The 19,366-nt window shown below is 37.1% G+C and overlaps 1 protein-coding gene and 1 pseudogene across 7 annotated transcripts in view; one reads left to right on the forward strand and one right to left on the reverse strand.

Annotated features, from left to right (window-relative positions):
* LOC126693387 (microtubule-associated protein 70-2-like) overlaps positions 1-19,284 on the reverse strand; it is a 54,785-nt gene extending 35,501 nt beyond the window's left edge. The window contains exons 1-5 of one of the 7 annotated variants that reach the window (XM_050389353.1): positions 11,575-11,883; positions 11,232-11,388; positions 10,976-11,122; positions 10,301-10,372; positions 9,717-10,208 (exon numbers count right to left, since the gene is read on the reverse strand). In XM_050389353.1, coding sequence (XP_050245310.1) covers positions 9,759-10,208; positions 10,301-10,372; positions 10,976-11,122; positions 11,232-11,237 — 675 coding nt within the window. In that variant the 5' untranslated portion in view covers positions 11,238-11,388; positions 11,575-11,883 and the 3' untranslated portion in view covers positions 9,717-9,758. The other 6 variants (XM_050389352.1, XM_050389350.1, XM_050389348.1 and 3 more) reach the window with 6 other exon arrangements.
* LOC126691382 (probable methyltransferase PMT23) lies at positions 1,524-7,026 on the forward strand (annotated as a pseudogene).
* Positions 19,285-19,366: the final 82 nt, after the last annotated feature.

Consider the following 19,366-nt stretch of genomic DNA (forward strand, 5'->3'; position numbering starts at 1 on the left):
CGGCAAAACAAGCACCACAACCACGACCCACGGCCAGACCGACGGCGAAACCCATGATCCCACGAATCGAAGCACAGATCGGAGCACGATCGCACGAATCGAAGCACAACTGGAGTACAGATCTCCATGCTAATGACCCACGCCGATCTCCACACTGATATCACCTTAACTCTAATGCCCAAGCTGATGCCCTCGCTGGTCAAAAAGTTTCAAGGTTGGGTTCGGTCTCAGGCATGGGAGAAAGGAAGGGATGGGGCTGAGTGAGCTGAGAGTTTTTTCCGTTGTTGTGTCCTATTGAGGGCTTTTTTTTTTTTTAATAACAAACCCAGAGCTGCGTTTTATAAAACGCATAAAACATCAAAGCATGATAATTTTTTTTTTTTTTTTAATTTCTGGGTTTGTATTATTGGTGTTCTTGTTCAAGACACACTTAGATCTTAGTTCATATGATTTTTAGTTTTTAATTCTGTTTTTAATTTTTTTTATTTAGTTAAAATTAATAAATTAATTTTTTTAATTTAAATGCTGACGTGGCATTTTTTTATTATTATTTTAATGACCACGTCAGGCCAACAGTGCATGCCGTTTGCCACATCAGCAATATCCGTTTATGATGTAACGGTAGGGACTAAAATGGAACCGTTTTTCAGGGGAGGGACTAAAAGCGGTAAAAAAAAAACTTAGGGACTAAAACGAGAATCGATTGAAAATGTAGGGACCAAAATGTGTTTTTCGCCTTTAATATATATCAAATATTAAAAATATATATCTATATATACAATAAAATGTAAAAACACATCTCGGTTCGGTTTGGCTCAAGTTTCAATTTTTGGAATTGCTATCCGATTGCATCACCACACCGGCATCAGAAAGATGACCGATTTCAGCTCCTGTGGTCAGCCCCAGGTGTGGTGTGGTTTCTTGGCTCCCTTGCTCACCCATTGTAGCTTTTAATGAAGTATCCATGAATCATAGCAATGGGAATCTTAGAACTGATGGTTATTGATATTAGACAACTTCACATCAATATTTAATTTATTGGTGACAAATGATTCTTTTTTTTTTTCCTTAATTTTTTTATACCAATAGAGAAATCATAAATATTACAAAAAAGCTGGATGAGTCCAGTTGTGATGTCCCTGGGATATTGGTTGCTTGGATAGCAATATCATAAACGAAGCTAGAATGATTCTACTAACAAAAAGTGCTTTACAATTAAGACCCTGCTGTTGTAAAGCAATGATATCTACAACCATAGTTCTATCTTATCATCTAGAGGAACATTTTTGATTACAAGACTAGACTAATTTTCTACTACTACATAAAAACAAAATTCTACAGAATCCCAGTCCCTTAGCTTTTACTACTACTTCTACGAGTGCTTCCTGAGTTGCTTCATTAATAGGAGTTTCTGATGCACAAGTTGCTCCACCCGAGAATATGTTCAGACCTTGAAGGTTGATAGCTTCATATGCAAAGGCAATTCTTCTAATCTATTAAGAACTGAATTACGAGAAGAAGGAATGGAAGAAACAGAGAAATGGGAAGAAGAAATATGGGTCACTTTGAGGGGACCACCTCCAACAGAGTAAGAAGAAAGGAAAAGTAAAGAGTTAGAACAGAAAGCATAGTATTGAGTAATTCCAAGCTGCCTTCATTATTCCCAAAATTGGCCTTATATACAATTACAACACTCACCAGCTTAGTAACTACCAATTGTAACTATATTGTAACTATCTATAACTATCTAACAATTTCCTAACCAACTGACACTAACAACTCACTCCACTGCACATGCCTCTGTCTAGCACCACTGCACACACGCCTCATCATCACATTAGGCACAACTCATCACACTATTAGGCACCTCCCACACACACCAGCTACCGAGCAAGCTGTTGGCACATCAGACACACTATTAGTACAAGCACAACACTATACAGCCCGCACTATTAAGCCAGCACAACACTACACAGCCAGCACACTTAAGCCAGCATACCCAACATCTTAACATAATCCTTCTCTTTCTAGCTCCAATTATCTTGATGATCAGCTCCCAAGGTCCTTCAATACCCTGGTTAGTTGAATGAGGTTATGCTGACCTTCTTTGTTGACTATTTGCCATTGTATAGGCTTCTTGAAACCTGTAAGACAAACTTTGGGCAGTTAGGATAACTTCAATAGGTTTAGGAGTCTTACCTTCATGAGCAACAAGATTCCTATGATTCCAAATAGTCCATAGATAGGTGAAGATAGTCTGTATATCTCTCATCATATCTTGCTCCAAACTCTTAAAGCTTATCAATATATTACTAATCCAAATCTGCACAGATGAGTCTCTTAGATTAGAGGTGTGTAAGCCCAATGTAGATCTATGCCAGTAGGCTCTAGCAAAGGTACAATGGAGGAAAAGGTGAGAAGAGAACTCCTCCTCTTCCTTACACATAAGACGTGCTAATAGTATGAATACCTCTATTCCTGAGGGTGAGCAGTGTAGGAAGGCTGTCATGCATAAGCTTCCACACAAAAAGGCTTATTTTATGGGGCACTTTCACCTTCCAAATTAGATTCCATACCTCTGCTGGTACTTGGGATGGCCTATGGTGAATGGGGGAGTTTTGAATATAGTCCTTCAACAATAGACTATATGCATTTTTAACCTTATATTCCCCTAAACTTGAATGTTTCCATAAAAGTTTATCTGAGACACTCCCAGTCTTGGAAATGGGAATTTTCAAAATTTAAGAACTTTGAGGGTGTGGATATACTTTTCTAACCAAATCAGATTTCCATACACCTCTAGAGTGGTCAATAAGATTAGCAATAGAACTAGATACCGGGTTTGGGTTTTGTAGGTTTTGGTCAGGGCATTTGATCTAGTTAGGGTGTTTAAGAGATATGCCAGCTCCATTCCCCATCCACCATCTAGCTTCTTTGAGTTTTATGTTATCTTGTTTAATTATGTTTCTCCAAAACCAAGAATGACGAGGTTTGGGTGAACACTCATGAATAGAGCGCCTAAGAAAGTATTTGGCCTTTAGAGCTTTGGCTAACAAGGATTGAGGGTTATGACTTATCCTCCAGAATTGCTTGGCAAGCATGGATTGATTTATAAGACTGAATTGCTTGTATTCATTGACTGTGTTGTGTTTCTTTGGTTGTAAATCTTAGGTGGGAGACCATTATTGGAACTCAACAGAATTTGTAGGCAGGATGGCTTTTTTTATGTGGTTTGCTACACCGGTTTATTGTGACAATGAAAGAGATCAGAATGCATGGAAGGGTTTGTGATTTGACCTCACACTCTTAGTTATATTGCTATAATTATTCATGGTTTTTAGATGGATTTGTAATTAATTCATATTTTTATGTTCATAATTTTTTTTTTTTTTACCTTTTAAGATTTACCAATATGAGATATAGAAAAGCTTCAATAGGTGTCTAGTTGATCAAAGTTAGACATTCTCATTTAATGATTCTTGCAGCGATGGTGGCTTTGATCAAATCAATATGCTGGAAAGTTGTGGCTAGTATAGTTAATTTATCTGGAATTGGGCTTGTAATATACCAAAAGCCTGTCTGACCTTCCTACTACAATAAACGAAAAAATAATAATTACCCACCATTATGTGATCAGAAAGATGGGAAAAACAGTTCATGGTATTTCTCCAAAACACATTGTCTCTTTATCACATTAACATCGCTGTAGCTATTTTTAATGTTATTTGCGCATTGCCGGAAAATCAATTCTTAGAATACTATTCAAAATTTTATCCATATTTGTGCTAATCTTTTCTATGTTTCCGTGGTAGGTATGTGCCTCTCAGTCATTGTCTTTCTTTGCTTTCGGTTGATAGTATGGGTAACTTGTTCAGCTAGCCCATGCCCTAGCTCAAGAGGCTTAGTAGTAAACCTCCAAGCCTATCAATTGAATCAGGTGCTGAAGAAATGTTCTATGAGGACACAAAACATTGGTCTGTCCTTGTATCAAATGTTTATTTGAATGACCTTGTCATAAATTGGTCAAGTGTGAGGAATGTGATGGATGAGAATGCTCACTATGGAGGCTAAAGTATACAAAATTAGTGATATGTTAACTCCATTTTTCTTCATTTTTGTTTGTTTTGTTGATTAATCATTAGTCTCTAGGTTTTCCCTTACTTTCAGTTTTCTCCCTCCTTAAATGTGAACATGAAAGGGAAGGACTCCTAATAGCTAGCCTTAAAAATAATCCATTCTTTTTTTCTTTTGAGTTCTGTTCTGCAAGAAGTAAATGGCTGTTGAGGACCAAAATTTGACAAGAAAGCCCGTTCCATGTAAAGTAAGAAAAGACCATGGGCCTTAACAAAAGAAGGCCCAATTCATGAAGTTAAAAGGGACCATGAAGGCCCAAAGTCCCAAAGAGAAGGAAAAAGAAAGAAATAATAATAATAATTAAAAAAAAGAAGAGGATCCAAACTTGGTTAGGCCAGAGGACATGCAGCAAGGATCTCGGTCAGGCTAGAGGATATTCAGTAAGAAGAGCATCAAGACCCTAGGACCTTGATGTGTCCTTTTAAAGCTTTAAGAAGAGGACCTTGGCTAACATATGGGAAAACCAAAATGTGTGTTCAGATTTCCAGCAAAAAGCCATTAAAAATCCAGCAATACTAGGTATTATCTTTGTAACCCATGGTCCAAGCCCGTGGGATCTTGAATGGATAGTAAGGAAGAAGTGGTTTAGTCGGTAAGGGAGTGATTTCTGGTGAAAGGAGGATCCCGAAAGTTTCCCTTGATTCATATATTTGCTTGGAATGCATGAACCAATGGAAAACTCAATTCCCCATGTGCATGACACCTTCCCACAATTTCCTCTCAATTGTCACTTTCAATTAAAGTTGTTAAACATTGCTTTGAATAGCCCACCTACTCTTTTGACTTTCCAAGAAGGAATCTTCCATTTGTAACTAAAGCCAAATGCCCTTTTGAGTTATAATTGCTTAATTAAGCTAAACTTCTGCCCAATGCATTTTTTCAAGTTCTAGAGGACTTGGTTTTACCCAGTAGACCAGGGATGTCCTCGCTAGGGGTACCAAACCATGTCCACTATAAAAGGAACACTAACGCATAGGAGAAAGGGGGGGAAAAAGAGGAATTCAAATGGAGGGAAAAAGGGAGAGTTCTAACGTTCAAAAGGGTAACTCTTAGAGCTTTAATAACCTAATAAGGGAGAGAAAAATGAACAAAATAAGAGAGCCAAGGTGGAGGAATTCGTCCCATATCCTTAAGATCATTCAAAATATCACTTAGCCTCTAAAGAAATATATGCCAAAACATGCACACATTAGATATCATTTTCTCCCACAAAATCCTCCTCACCTAACTATCTTGGAAGGCAATGCCCAAGCAAAGTTACTTGGACTCGAGTTCCAAATCCCACAAGTCTTGTACAAAAGCACTAAGTCTGTGAGAGTTGGGGCCAGAATCCTCGTGGCTGACTCATTCTCATGAAATTTATTTACATATATGTATATGTATTAAAATGTATATCCTAATTTAAGAATCTAACAATTATTTGAAGATATGTGTATTGTATAGTGTGTTCTTATGCAAGACCTACAGAGATAAAGGGAAAGGGCAAAACTTTATTGCATAATAAGCATGGAAAAAGATTTTATAGTTCAAGAAATTAGCATTCTTGGTTCCATGGATTACAGGCCTAGTACCCCTGGGAACCACGACATCCCGTTCGGGGTACCATGACATCACGCTCGGGGAACCAAGTGAAGGAATTCTTTTAAATGTTCATACAATAAAAGATAAGCCTCAAATATTCTATTTCAATCTCCTTTTCATTGTAAATATTATGAATACTTATTTTACTTATTTCGTAAGAGTAAAGGGTCATTTTATGACACTAAAACACTTATAATGGTATTTTATTACTTAGGAGGAATCACATTTTTTGCCTTGAGGAGCTTTATGTGACTTGCGCACAAACCGATTCATGTAACGATCCCAATAGGCTGCGGAGAACCAGATTGGAGGCCCAAGATCCCTTGTCATCAATGGACTTGGGTACTTTTCAAAAAAGGAACCCACAATGGCATACTGCAGGATCACCCCTCATCTATTCTCTAAACTAAATTTGTGATTTTTCTTTTTTCAGATTTTCTGCAGCACTTATTGATCTACTTGTCTGAGTAATGAATGTCATCCCCGTTGATGTACCAGATACTCTGTCTATTATATTTGACAGAGGGTTGATTGGAATCTATCACGATTGGTGCGAGTCATTAAACACCAATCTTCAAACTTATGATCTATTGCATTCCAGCTTTCTCTTCAGAAATCTTAAACAAAGGTAGAACAATGATTTGGTTCATTGCCCTTTTTATCCTATGGTGATTGCTACCTCATAACTGATATGGAGATTTTTTATGAATGGAAATAGAAATATGAAAATTGTGTTTCTCCATTCGGCTCAAATAAATTTTTACCCCAAAAAAGAAAAGAAATGCTAAACCTAAATCAATATTTTTCAGTCAACTTTAGATGGTGATCTGAGATATTTGCAATTTTTTTAGATGTGATGTCCTCGATGTAATTGTTGATCGCATACTGAGACCAGGTGGATATATTGTGGTTCAAGACAACATGGAAATTATTAATAAGTTTAGTCCTATCTTGCATTCGCTTCGTTGGTCACTAACAGTCTAACACTGTATAAGGATCAGTTTCTCGTTGGTAAGAAGGGTTTCTAGCGTCCCACAGTTGGAGAAACTAAATCTTGAATAGAGCTGATCATTTACCATTGTACAATCTTACTTTTAGTTTTATATGTTCTATAGACAACTACAAAGAAAGATAAAAATTAGAAAAATAAAAGGAGGAGAACACATTCCTTTTACTCTTATTACAAAGGCTCTTATTAGTAACTAAATCTAAATTGATGTTTTTTATTTTTGTCAAAGTGTCAATTCAATAGACATGGCATTAATTTGTGGTAGCAATGAAGAGATGATATGATGGTTGAGATTTTGTGTTTAGATCAGCCTTTTGTTATTGTATGCAGTTCTTATATTCATTACTCTTGTATAATCAAAGAGATTAAATCAAGGATGTTAATTTCGTACCGTACTACCGGCCGGTATATACCGTACCGACCAGTGCACCGGTACAAGTACACCTATTGTTTCGTACCGGAAAAAATACCGGTCGTACTGGCCTCGTACCGGGCTTACCGGCGAAATCCGGCTGTTTCGGCCGGTAAAAATGTTTCGGACCGGTACAAACAAGAAGAAAAAAGAAAAAGAAAAGGAAGAAGAAGATGAGAAAAAGTGAGAAAGGGAGAGAAAGAGGTAGAGCAAGTGAAGGCCAAAGCTGTGAGAGAGAAATAATTTGTTGCTTTACTCTGTGTTTGAAAAACTGGGGAAGACATCCAGCCGCTTCTTCTTCTTCTTATTTTTCTTCTTCTTCTTCAGTTTTGACCGAGACTAAACTCTCTTCTTGTGCTTTCTGTTTCAGCTGTGTGTGTGTGGCTCTTGTTTAATTGTTTTGTGTGAGTTTTAGTTTTGTGTGTGTGGCTCTTGTTTAGTTGTTTTGTGTGAGGTCTGACACACCCACGTGAACTCTAATGAGTTCAAATTTCCAACATGCTTTGACTTTTAGGCTGGCTGCCACTCACATTTGGTAAGCAATTTTATGTTTTTTTTTTTTTTTAATAATTAATATCATCTTTTTATCTTTCATTATTATTACAATCTAGTATGTCAATTTACATTATTGGGTTGATATTTGAGCAAAAATTAATCATATTAAAAATAAGCAATTAATTTAGAGAAATATGCTATTATAAATTTAAGGATTCTTATATAGATTTATAAATAATTCTAAATAAATAATCAAGTATGTATAATAATAATAATAATAATAATAATAATAATAATAATAGCGATAAACCCGAAATGGTACACTGGTATTGACCGGTATCCGAAATATATCGTACCACTGGCCAAACCAGTATAGCCTCCGGTACGGTATTGACTTCCTTGGATTAAATTCTATAAGGATGGATTGTAAAATTCATGTTTTATACCATCCAATAAGTGATTGTCACATCAGCATTTTACTTAAAATTTAATACATCCTACCACACCTAATAACATCTCAATAAATTCCCAGTTTTGTTGGATTTATATATGAGTATTAGAATTGATTGAGTGTGATTGTGTTTATTCTTAAATATGTGATAAGATAATGTGGCATGTTGAGATTAGAAGGGTAAAACATAGGTTTTACACTACGTTCTTATAAAATTTAATCTCATAATTGAATTAGAATATTAAACAATAACAGGTTTTTTTTTTTTTTTTTTTTTTTTTTTTTGTGGTAATTATTAAACAGTAATAGTTGACTACACAGTGGGAATAAATTTTTCTTTTTCAAATTTGTCCCCTTCCAAGAGTTGGATGCAAGACCGCCTCTTATAAAACTGATTTAAGTAGCACAGAATTGGCACTTAGTATTTCTAAGTGTAGATGTTATAGAAACATTAATTTCAATGATGAGCTTTGGAGCATCACAGGTGGACCTTTTATTGGGGATGTTATCACATGTCAATTGGTCCATTGTGATGATTCTCTGGTGTTCCCCCTCTTTTAAACCTTTCTTTCATGAACCTAAACATGAGCAGGTCATTTTTGTTAGAACCCATCTCCTCTCCCTTTTGTGTATGCGCGCTTTTTTCTTTAAAAAAAAATAAAAAACAAAAGAAAAGTTAGGCACCCATTCCACTCAATGAAATTTTGGTCCTTCAGGAGTTATTGGCCATTTCATGTTATGCATAAAACATATACTTCTCATGTCATCATCACGGCATAGATTGTTGATGAAAAAACTCAGGATCATCATATGGATTAAAATAATGTTCAGAGTCAAAACTTAACACATTTAATCATTACATATCTTAATTCATCATTTTTCTTTACATCATTTTAAAATCTCATTCAAGAAAATGCTTAAACATTAATAGGTAATATCATTAAAATTCAGCATATTGTGCAAAATTTATAATTAAACAAAAACATAAATTAAACTAGGTTTGGATGCTTACATGCATGCACCTTCTTTTTTGCGAATGGTTTAATAGCGGATTCTCTTTGAAAATTTAGAATAGATTGCTGCCCTTCTTCTCCCGTATCAATCCACATATCTACCACTTACTTTGATGAAAATATTATGCGCGTTGATGCTCTTGCTATTGTTGTTGATTGAACGTAAACAACTCAACAGCTTTGGGCTTTGTGGATGGAAAATTCTTGGAATGTCTTCAAAAGTTCATCAAGAGGTTTGTTGATACTATGTTTTGTCCAGCTCTAAATGATTTCATGGTTTTAATTATTAAACCATATATTTTTGTTGATTTTTATCAATTTCTATGCGGTTGACTAATTCTAGTTGAGCTTTAATAGAAATCCAACCATGTGATTGTATTAATTTTGGTGCTATCTTTAAGACCATGAAATTCCTTGTAACTTGCTTGGTCATAGGCAAAAATCAGACTTGGTTTAAATGAGATATCAATGAGATTACCCAATTTGCATTTTAATTGTGAAAAACATACGTAATTTTCTATGAAATGCGTGCTAAAATTTTAGTGTGATTTGTATGAAAAATTGGTACTAAATAGACCATAGAGGTCTGTGTTACATTTTCAGTGTGATTTATATGAAATATTGGTACTAAAATTTTAGTCTGATTTATACGAAATATTGGTACTAAATAGACCATAGAACATAATCTTCATGTTCTGGTTTGGTGTTTCCAATTGGAGTTCCATTTGCACTCTCCATGTGACCACCATTTGTTTCGCTAATTAGGTTCTGATCACAGGTATTGGTGGGCACATTATCTTTCCCACTTGCATCTGGTATCAGCTTATCTCTATACAGTGATCTACTACCACCATCAAATGATATCTTTGAGATATTACCATGCTTTAATAATGTGCTAGCACTGTTTGATCTGAGAAGCCCATAATGTGAATTTGAAGTTCTCTTTGATAGATACCCATTGGAGGATGACTTTGAGAAATTCTCTTCTCCATCAAGAGACTGGCGCCTTGAAGATCCATTGCTTATGGTTCTCCCTTCTGAGGCAAAGCGAGAGTTGCTATTAGATGTTTTAAGCCTTTCCTCCAAAACCTTGAATCGCATTTGGTATTTTTCCTAAGAAATCAAGTAATAAATGAACAATCAAGAAATGAATATTCAGCAAGTAACAAAAGCAGGGGATGAAGTTAATAGATTAGCTTACACACTTTAAGCTGCGCTTCTGCCTTTGCAGTGCGTTCAGCTACTGCCAGTTTATCACAAAAGCTGTTGCATTTCTCCTTAAAAGTATATGTAAAACTATATTTAGTCTTCACAATACCTTATAATTTATTGTACTTCAAAACAACAGTATTCAGCTTTCCATAGCAACTTCAAAACAACAATATTCAGCTTTCCATAGCAACTATGTATTTTGAAACACTATACTCCATATTGATCGAACTATATGTCACCCAGTCTTATTCTGATAACAACCTGTTTAACATCCTGGTTTCTATTTTATAGTTGGCAATAAAAATCAAAATTAAACATAACAGACAAGGATAGATGGTAGCATGCCTCTTTCTTCCATGCATCATGAAACAATCCTAGCTCGCTTACAGTTATTAGATGATAAACCCAACACACTACAAGAAGACTATGTTTTGATGTTAGTTCAAACACTTCCTATTCCGGGATTATTTGATCAATCAATCAACGTATAAATAAACATATTAATTGAGTACAAACTAACAGCAGAACCAACTGTTTAAGAATATCCGTAGCAGAAACATCCATTAGAGAGTGACTTCCAGCAATAATACTTGCTCAGTATTTAGGGTATTCTTTGAAGAAATGAACTTTGAAGAACATGATAAAGAGGCATTGAATGGGTAACATGCCTGAAAAAAATTTCTTTCCTCAAGCCATTGCTTAACAGGCATCACTTTGTCATTGGCATCTTTCCACTCATTTGCAACTGCAGTGGCAACATGATTTGCAGTAAACTTTGCACGAGCCACTTCCCGTTCTAAAGTTTTTCTCTCCTCCTATTCAAGCTTGAAGGTTAGAAGCAATTTGGAGCATTTCTAACACATTCAAAATGACTACCAGTTGTTATTTTGTAGAACTGAAAATTCCAAAGGTAACAGTCATTACATTCATCTCTTGCACTTTTCTTTGTTAATCACACACCGCATTAGCAGCACCAGCACCAGCCAAAACAACCTTCTCAAAGCTCACGAACAGTTTGGGTTAGCTTTTCAACCTCTGCAACCTTCTGCTGATGCATTTTGTCCAGGATTTTGTTCTCCTCCTGATTAGTGAACAAGACATTTCAAACCAAACTATGTCAGTTCTTTACAAAAGTTTAATTCAAAATAACAAAAGTTTAAGATCGGCTGTTCAACTTTAAAGTATGAGAAACATGGAAAAAATTGGAACAAAAATCCAGGATCAAACTACAAAATAACAGTCATCTAATCTTCATGACAATTTTTACCACAATATCTTATACTGTGGATACTGTTTGGGCTCCAAGCCTCTTCCTGGCCTCTTCAATGAAGGTTAGCTTAATACCCTTACCCTTGGGAAGGGATACCCATGGTTTTGTCCCCTTGCCAATAGTGAACACATTGCCCAAACGAGTTGCGAATTCATGCCCAGTGTCATCCTGAATATGGACAGTCTCAAAAGTCCCCTTATGGTCATACGCATGTAAAAGTACCTTAGACTATGCATATACTAATATATGTTTCAGTGTAATATCAGAGTCTGATGATTGTTTAGTCCTTCAATGTCATTAAGTTATTGATACCTTCAGTTGCAAGATGTGTACATATGGAAGTACTGGGCTCTGTGCCTCTTGATTTCTGGTGGAGTTTGCTCTTCCACCCACTAAAAGCGATGCCTGATTTTAGTTTTTTAGTTTTTTTTGCCATAGCATTGCCAAGATCTTCCAAAGCTATCTTTAAGCTTCAGTAATTTCACTCAGCAAGGAAATGCTAACAGCACTGGCTGCACAAATTGAAAAGAGATATGCAGTAATGAAACAAATGGCATTGCATATATAGCAATACATAACCAAAACGACATGCATATCAATGGAAGCCTGAGTTAACTGATGGGTACTTGAGTAATGATAATAGAGATCATAGTGTTGTAACAGAATCTGTTTCTATTTCTGAAATGGTGAAGTCAGCAACGGTATTGGCTTTGACCATCTCACCCTGCCTTATATATTGTATCTGTGTTTCTGATCAATGCAAGCCGAGTATTATCAATTCCAATCATTCTTTCCCTCAACCTTTCTTCTCTGCTAGATTAGTCTCTATTATTCTAGAACTTCTTCATGGTATCAGAGCCATCAATGGCATCAAAGGCTTCATCTCAGTCAACACCACATCACCCTTGAATTTCATACCTTCTACTTCATTACCTATACCTCCATTAACATCTTTTCCATCCAATCATCATGCAAATCAAACACCTCTGTTTTTACTCTCAAACATGGCTAATCTTGTGACAGTGAAGCTTGATCAATCAAACTATATAGTTTGGAAACATCGTATCACTTCACTTCTCAAAACCTACTCTTTGATTCAGCATCTGGATGAATCAATTCCGATACCTGATCAATTTCTTTGCGGCAGCAAAGGAGAAATTACTTCACAGATCGATTCTGAATTTGAATCATGGCAGATTTGTGATCAAGCATTGGTCACTTTGATCAACTCTACTCTCTCACCAGCAGTAGTTTCTGTAGTTGTGGGAGTTGAATTTGCCATTGATGTGTGAAAGGCCTTAGAGAAGAGGTTTACTTCCTCTTCTCAATCTAATATTCTAAATTTGAAGATTGAACTTCACAGTATCAAGGAGAATGATTGAGTGAATGTGTTCTTACACAATATCAAAGAAGCAAGGGATAAGCTTTGAGCAGTTGGAGTAAATGTGGGCAATGAAGAATTACTTCACATTGTACTTAAGGGATTACCCAGAGAGTATCGTCCTCTATGTTCAGCAATTCACACCAGAACTTAACAACTTTCTTTTGATGAGTTACATGCACTGCTTCATGCTGAAGAGAAGCAGCTTCAAGATTCTATACAATCTATCAAGAACAGTGCCATTACTATAGCTATGTTTACCTCTGGTGGTCAAAAGTCCCAAAATTCATCTCAAGCACAGTTCTATGTGAACAATAACTTTAATCAACAAGGCAGAGAGGTAGATCTAATCAGTCCTCACAAAATTCTTTTCATCTAGGCAGTAATTCACTGTATCAAAATCAATTCACTAGATCTGAAGGGAGACCATCACGTTAGATATGTGGTAAATCTGATAATGTAGCACTAGATTGCTATGACCACATGGATTTTTCATATCAGGGAAGGCATCCACCTGCTACACTAGCTGCTATGGCTAGTGGATCTCACTATACTCAGTCCACTGATCCTTGAGTTTCTGATACAGGTTCAACTGATCACCTCACTGCCAATATTGGGAATCTTTCTATGCAACAACCATGCAAAGGAAATGATCATGTCACTGTTGGCAATGGTCAAGCACTACCTATCAACGAAATAGGTAATGGCATTCTGAAAACTCCATTCTTTAATTTCAATCTTCGTAATATTCTACATGTCCCTAGGATAGCTTCCAATCTCCTCTCAATCCATAAATTGTGCAAAGATAACAATTGTAGGTGTAGATTTGATGCTGACCATTTTTGTATTCAGTATTTACATTTGGGGAGGGTTCTTTACAAGGGCCTGAGTGAGAATGGGTTATACCCCATTTATCCTAACAAGACCCCAGACAACATTTCCAATGCTCAAAGTTTATCTTGTAAGTCTTGTGTCTACACTGCTTTTCCTGCACAGTCTATCACCAACAAATGGCTACTTTGGCATCAAATATTAGGCCATCCTTGTTCTAAAACTTTATAACTTGTATTTCCTGATTTGATTCCTAACTCTGTTCATGCTAGTCTAGAAAATAAGTTTTATGTGAACACTGTTTGAAAGGGAAATGTATCCTTTCCTCATTTTGTAACTAAATCTGCTAAACATTTTGATCTAGTTCACACCGATGTTTGGGGTCCTGCACCCATTATTGCAATCAATGAATTTCTTTTTATTTGCTCTTTGCGGATGATTATAGCAGGTTTACTTGGTTATTTTTGTTAAAACATAAGTCTGAAGTTCTTCCACTTTTGTTTACTAAGTCTCTTATTGAAACTCAATTTTCCACAGCACTAAAGGTTCTCAAGTCTGATTGTGGCGGGTAGTACATCTCCAGGGCTTTTACTCAATTTTGTTCTTCCCATGGAATTTCCCATCATTTCAGTTGTCCCAATGCACCACAACAAAATGGTGTTGTGGAAAGAAAACACAGACGCATAGTAGAGTCTGCATTCAGCATGTTGTCACAGGACAATCTACCTCTCACTCATTGGTCTTATGCAGTAAGCTGATTAACAGCCTACTCTCCTCAGTGTTAAATTTTGACTCACTTTGGGAAGCCCTTTTTCATTTCAAACCTGACCTTCCTCAACTTAGAACTTTTGGGTGCACATGCTATCCTCTACTTAGACCTTACAACAAACATAAACTTCAGTTCAGAACTACTCCTTGCCTATTTTTAGGCTATCCTTTTGACACAAAAGGTTACATCTGTTTTGATCCGAATCCACTGACAAAATTTACCTATCTAGACATGTTCTATTTGATGAAGTTCATTTCACTCCACCTAACACTCCAGCTACTCCTCCCTCTTTCTCTACTTAATCATGGATTTCTCCTATCCTTTACAGGCATTTATGTTCTTCTACTCTTTATAACTCTCCTTCTCCCTATAATGCTCCCTCATCACTTCCCACTTCCACCACATCAGAATCTGTCTCTCCTACTTCTGCAGAATCAACTTCTGATTTGCAAAATCAGTTTCACTCTTCTCCTATTCCTACACCAAATGTTCTTCCGGTCACCATTTCTCTTGTTCCTCTTCCTAATCTTCACCCTCTGCAAACTGGATCTGAGAGTGGCATTACCAAACCTAATAAAAAGTGGTGCTATAAAACCATTGTTGACAATAATATTATAGAAACTCCTTCCTTTGGTATTGCTAGTAAGTTTCCCAACTGGTGTAAGGCAATGGATGAAGAATTTCAAGCACTCTAGTAACAACATACTTGGACTTCAGTGCCTCCACCATCTAACAAGAACATTGTTGGTTCCAAATGGGTCTTTAAGATCAAAAGAAAAAGTGATGGCACAATCACCAGGTAATAAGGCTTGTCTTGGGTTCAAGTCCTCTGTAGATCCCTCTTTGTTCCTCTACTTCAACAACACTACAATAATCAATCTTCTCCTTTATGTCCATGCCATTATCATCACAGGCAATTCCCCATCCTCTATTGCCTCTCTCATCACTTCTCTTAGTCTTGAATTTGAACTCAAAGACCTTGGTACCATTTGTTATTTCTTGGGTCTTCAATTAGCTCTCACATCCTTTAGCCTTTCCATTACACAGACCAAATATGCTACAGATCTTCTTCATAAACATAACAAGTTTCTCTCTAAGCCTTCCAAAACTCCCTTTGCTACTGCTAGACTATCTCCCACTGAGCATTCCCTTGTTGATCCTCATTCCTATAGAAGTCTTGTGGGAGCTCTCCAATATCTTACCTTCATTCGTCCTGACCTTTTGTTTGTGGTCAATCAAGTTTTTCAATTCTAGACAAATCCCACCGATGTTCATCTTCAGGCTGCTAAACATATTCTTAGGCATCTCAAAGTCACACTCACCTCTAGTATTCTTCTTAAGCCTGGCCCCATTTTCCTCTCAGCTTTCTTGGATGCTGATTGGGCAGGTGATTTGAGTGCTAGACGAAGTACTACAGGCTTCATTGCTTTTCTGGGTTCCAATCCTATTACTTGGGCTGCTAAAAAGCAACCTGCAGTTTCTAGAAGTTCCACCGAGGCTGAATATCGAGCCTTGGCTTCTACTGCGGCTGAACTCCCTTGGTTGAGAATTTTGATGCAAGAGTTACATATTTATCTTCTTAAGCCTCCCTTATTATGGTGTGACAACTTATGTACATTGGCCTTGGCATCTAATCCAGTTTTCCACTCTTGCACAAAACATATAGAGGTGGATTACCTTTTTGTGCGAGAGCAAGTCGTTCAAAAGGATATTCAAGCGCAATTTATCTCTACAAAAGATCAACTTGGTGACATTTTAGCTAAATGTCTTCTTCTTGGTTTATTGTTATTCGTTTCAAACTCACGCTGATACCTTGCTCTGAGTTTGAGGGGGATGTAAAGAGATATGCAGTAATGAAACAAATGACATTGCAAATACAGCAATACAATAACCAAAACGACATGCGTATCAATGGAAGCCTAAGTTAACTGATAGGGACCTATAAAAATATAAATAGTGGTCATAGTGTTGTAACAGACTCTGTTTCTATTTCTGATATGGTGACACGAGCAATGGTTATTGGCTTTGATCATCTCACCCAGCCCTATATATTGTATCTCTCTTTCTAATCAATGCAAGCATAGTATTATCAATTCCAATCATTCTTTCCCTCAACCTTTCTTTTCTGCTAGATTAGTCTCTATTGTTCTAGAACTTCTTCAAAAATCACCATACTAATTAACTACGAAGATTTCCTTCAGGTATGAACTCAAGAACTTCAAAATTTGGAAGATTCTTTTGTCAAGTTTCTCTATTTCTAAATCCTAATCTACAACTTATCTCTGCACTCCCAATCCTCTTCCCCAAGTGAAAATTATTCTCCATCAGGATTCTAGAAATCACAATCTAACTAGAGGAGCCAAACTAACACCAATGTAATAGGAAAAAAAAAAAAAAAAAAAAAAAACATGTATTTCTAAATCTCAGATCCAAACCTGTCTATCTCAAACACACATTTTTCAATTCCTCAACACTGTCTCTTAAAGACACGTGCTTTGATTTTCACTAATGAAAAATATGTGTAAACAATAAACTCAGAAAATTTATATCTGAAAATAAAGCCAGCGGAAAAAGAATTAACAACTCTACTTAAAACCTTAAAAAATTAAAATCCTAGGGCAAAAAAACCCCTCTATCTGACATACAAAACACATATTTTTCGATAACCATCAAAGGCTTCGCATCTCCCCCTTCTAAACAGTGCAATAATCAACAATTACTCTAGACTCTTCAATTGCAATGTACAACATCCAAAAATTAGTAAAAAATTTCAACCCAACAACCAAATTATTTTTTAGACAAAATTTTGTTTCAGAGAGAAGGAAATTACAGGATTGAGAGTGACCAAGGCAATCGAAATGCGCTTGGACATCTTCTGCCCAAGATTGCCGGCAGCCCCACCCCACCTTAGACGCTGATCTGTTTACTCGACTCTGGGTATCCCTGTTGCACAAATCATGTGTTTTCAAAATTCTATGAAGAAGAGGGATGTTGGGATTCAAAATGAATACCATCATCCCAGGTTTTGTGGGTTGATAAAGACAAGTCAAGCATTGTTAAGTACCAAGAAACAACTGAAGCATTCATATGGTATGTAGATACGAAAAGAAAAAATAGTAATGAAGAAACGAACAAGAGGCATGAAAAACATACCGAGCCAAGAACATAGCAGCCTTGGAGGAAACCTCGATTTGGGAAGGGGGTATTAACTTCATAGTGCTCCGAATGAAGGAAATTTGCCTTGGAAAATCTAGTGCCATTTTTTTCGTATGTCTCCCTGACGGCTTGAAAAATTACAGTGCTAATGAAACGTTTTTTGTCGTTTCCTGTAACGAAACCATTGCCAAAATTCGGATCCGGATGAGGGGGCATGCCAGTCCTCACATAACAAAAGTACATCTTTCCCAAGTGAAGCAGGCTTGCTGAGTATTGCACCTGCGGAGGAACATTAAAAATAGCATCCATACCCATCTCCTCTGAGACTTGATGAAGGCGGTGATGCTTAAACAATTGTTGAAGCTCCTTATCTTCTGCTTCCTCTTCCTCCTCCTCCTCCTCCACCTCCTCCTCCTTTTCTTCTTCTTCTTCTTCTAATGGGACTAATGCAGCTACCTTTTCGTATTGAAATCCATAAAGCCTACGCCCTACAAACTGAGTGTCGCCGGAGAAATGACCAAGATAGTCAGGGATGCTTGTGTTTGCCCATTTATGTGTGTCGAGATCAAAACAATATAGGCGCTCTGTTTCGTGCGGCAGCAAGGCTGTAAAGAGAGCCTTTCTTCCCACAACAACATGCCCCACCCATAGAGTGTTCACGTTCCTTATCAGGGGAGGAGGATTTGGCAGGATGATCCAGTTATCAACTTTAGGATCAAACATCTCAAAGTAAGCAAAGTTTTCATCTGAGTCCCAGCGGCTGCATCCAATCACGTAAATCTTCTCATCGGCCACAAAGGCCAGGGGGCTGGCCTTCCCACAGTTCATCGCAGTACTGGCTTTCAGTTCACGGTAGTTGTGGTCATTGGCTAGCTCAAAACAATAGACGTCTTTCGGAAAAAGATCCCGAACAGCGAGCTCCTTCTTTACATCTTCATCAATGTATGGGTCATCGATATCCAAATTTTCACCACCCAAAAAATACAACATGGAGCCCAATTGAACACAACACATATCATCAGCGTATTTGCCGGTTTTAAGTTGGAGGATTCGGGTAAGCGGCCTTGGATTCCGTATTTTATCGTCTTGTACTGCACTCAATGGTGGAGGATGGAGAGGCATGTCAACCTCATACAAGGTATACATGACTGGGCTATATACGTGCAAGAATAAAATGTAGAGTTTGTACCTTTCTGATGGCCCCGGCAGTAAATCAGATTCAGATGGCAGTGACTCGGCTTCCTTTGAAAAATCCAAATTCATCATCTCGGCTTCCATCGCGATTCCTTCCTCTTCCAATAGTTTATATTTCTTTATTTCCGAATAACCTCAGAACCTCAGGTTGAGACGCGGGTTTGAGGAGCGAGAGAGAGAGAGGGGCTGTCCAGTTGGTTCGGTGAGATCGGCGGCTGCTGCACGTGGCCGCCGTCGATTCCGCCTCACAAGAGTTCGGGTGTTGCCGTGTTCCGTGAGCCCTTCAAATTCAGAAACAGAGACTCATACTTTTTTTTTTTGGTGGAGAAGGAGAGACTCTCATACTGAGAGAGAGAGAGAGAGAAGTATAAGACTATGGTTTCTTCTAAAAAAAAAATAAATAAATAAAAGCAAGCTATTTGTTTGGACGGTGATGAATTTTTTTTTTTTTTTTTTTT

The sequence above is a fragment of the Quercus robur genome, chromosome 7 (genome assembly GCF_932294415.1).
Source record: "Quercus robur chromosome 7, dhQueRobu3.1, whole genome shotgun sequence".
In the NCBI taxonomy this organism is placed as follows: domain Eukaryota; kingdom Viridiplantae; phylum Streptophyta; class Magnoliopsida; order Fagales; family Fagaceae; genus Quercus; species Quercus robur.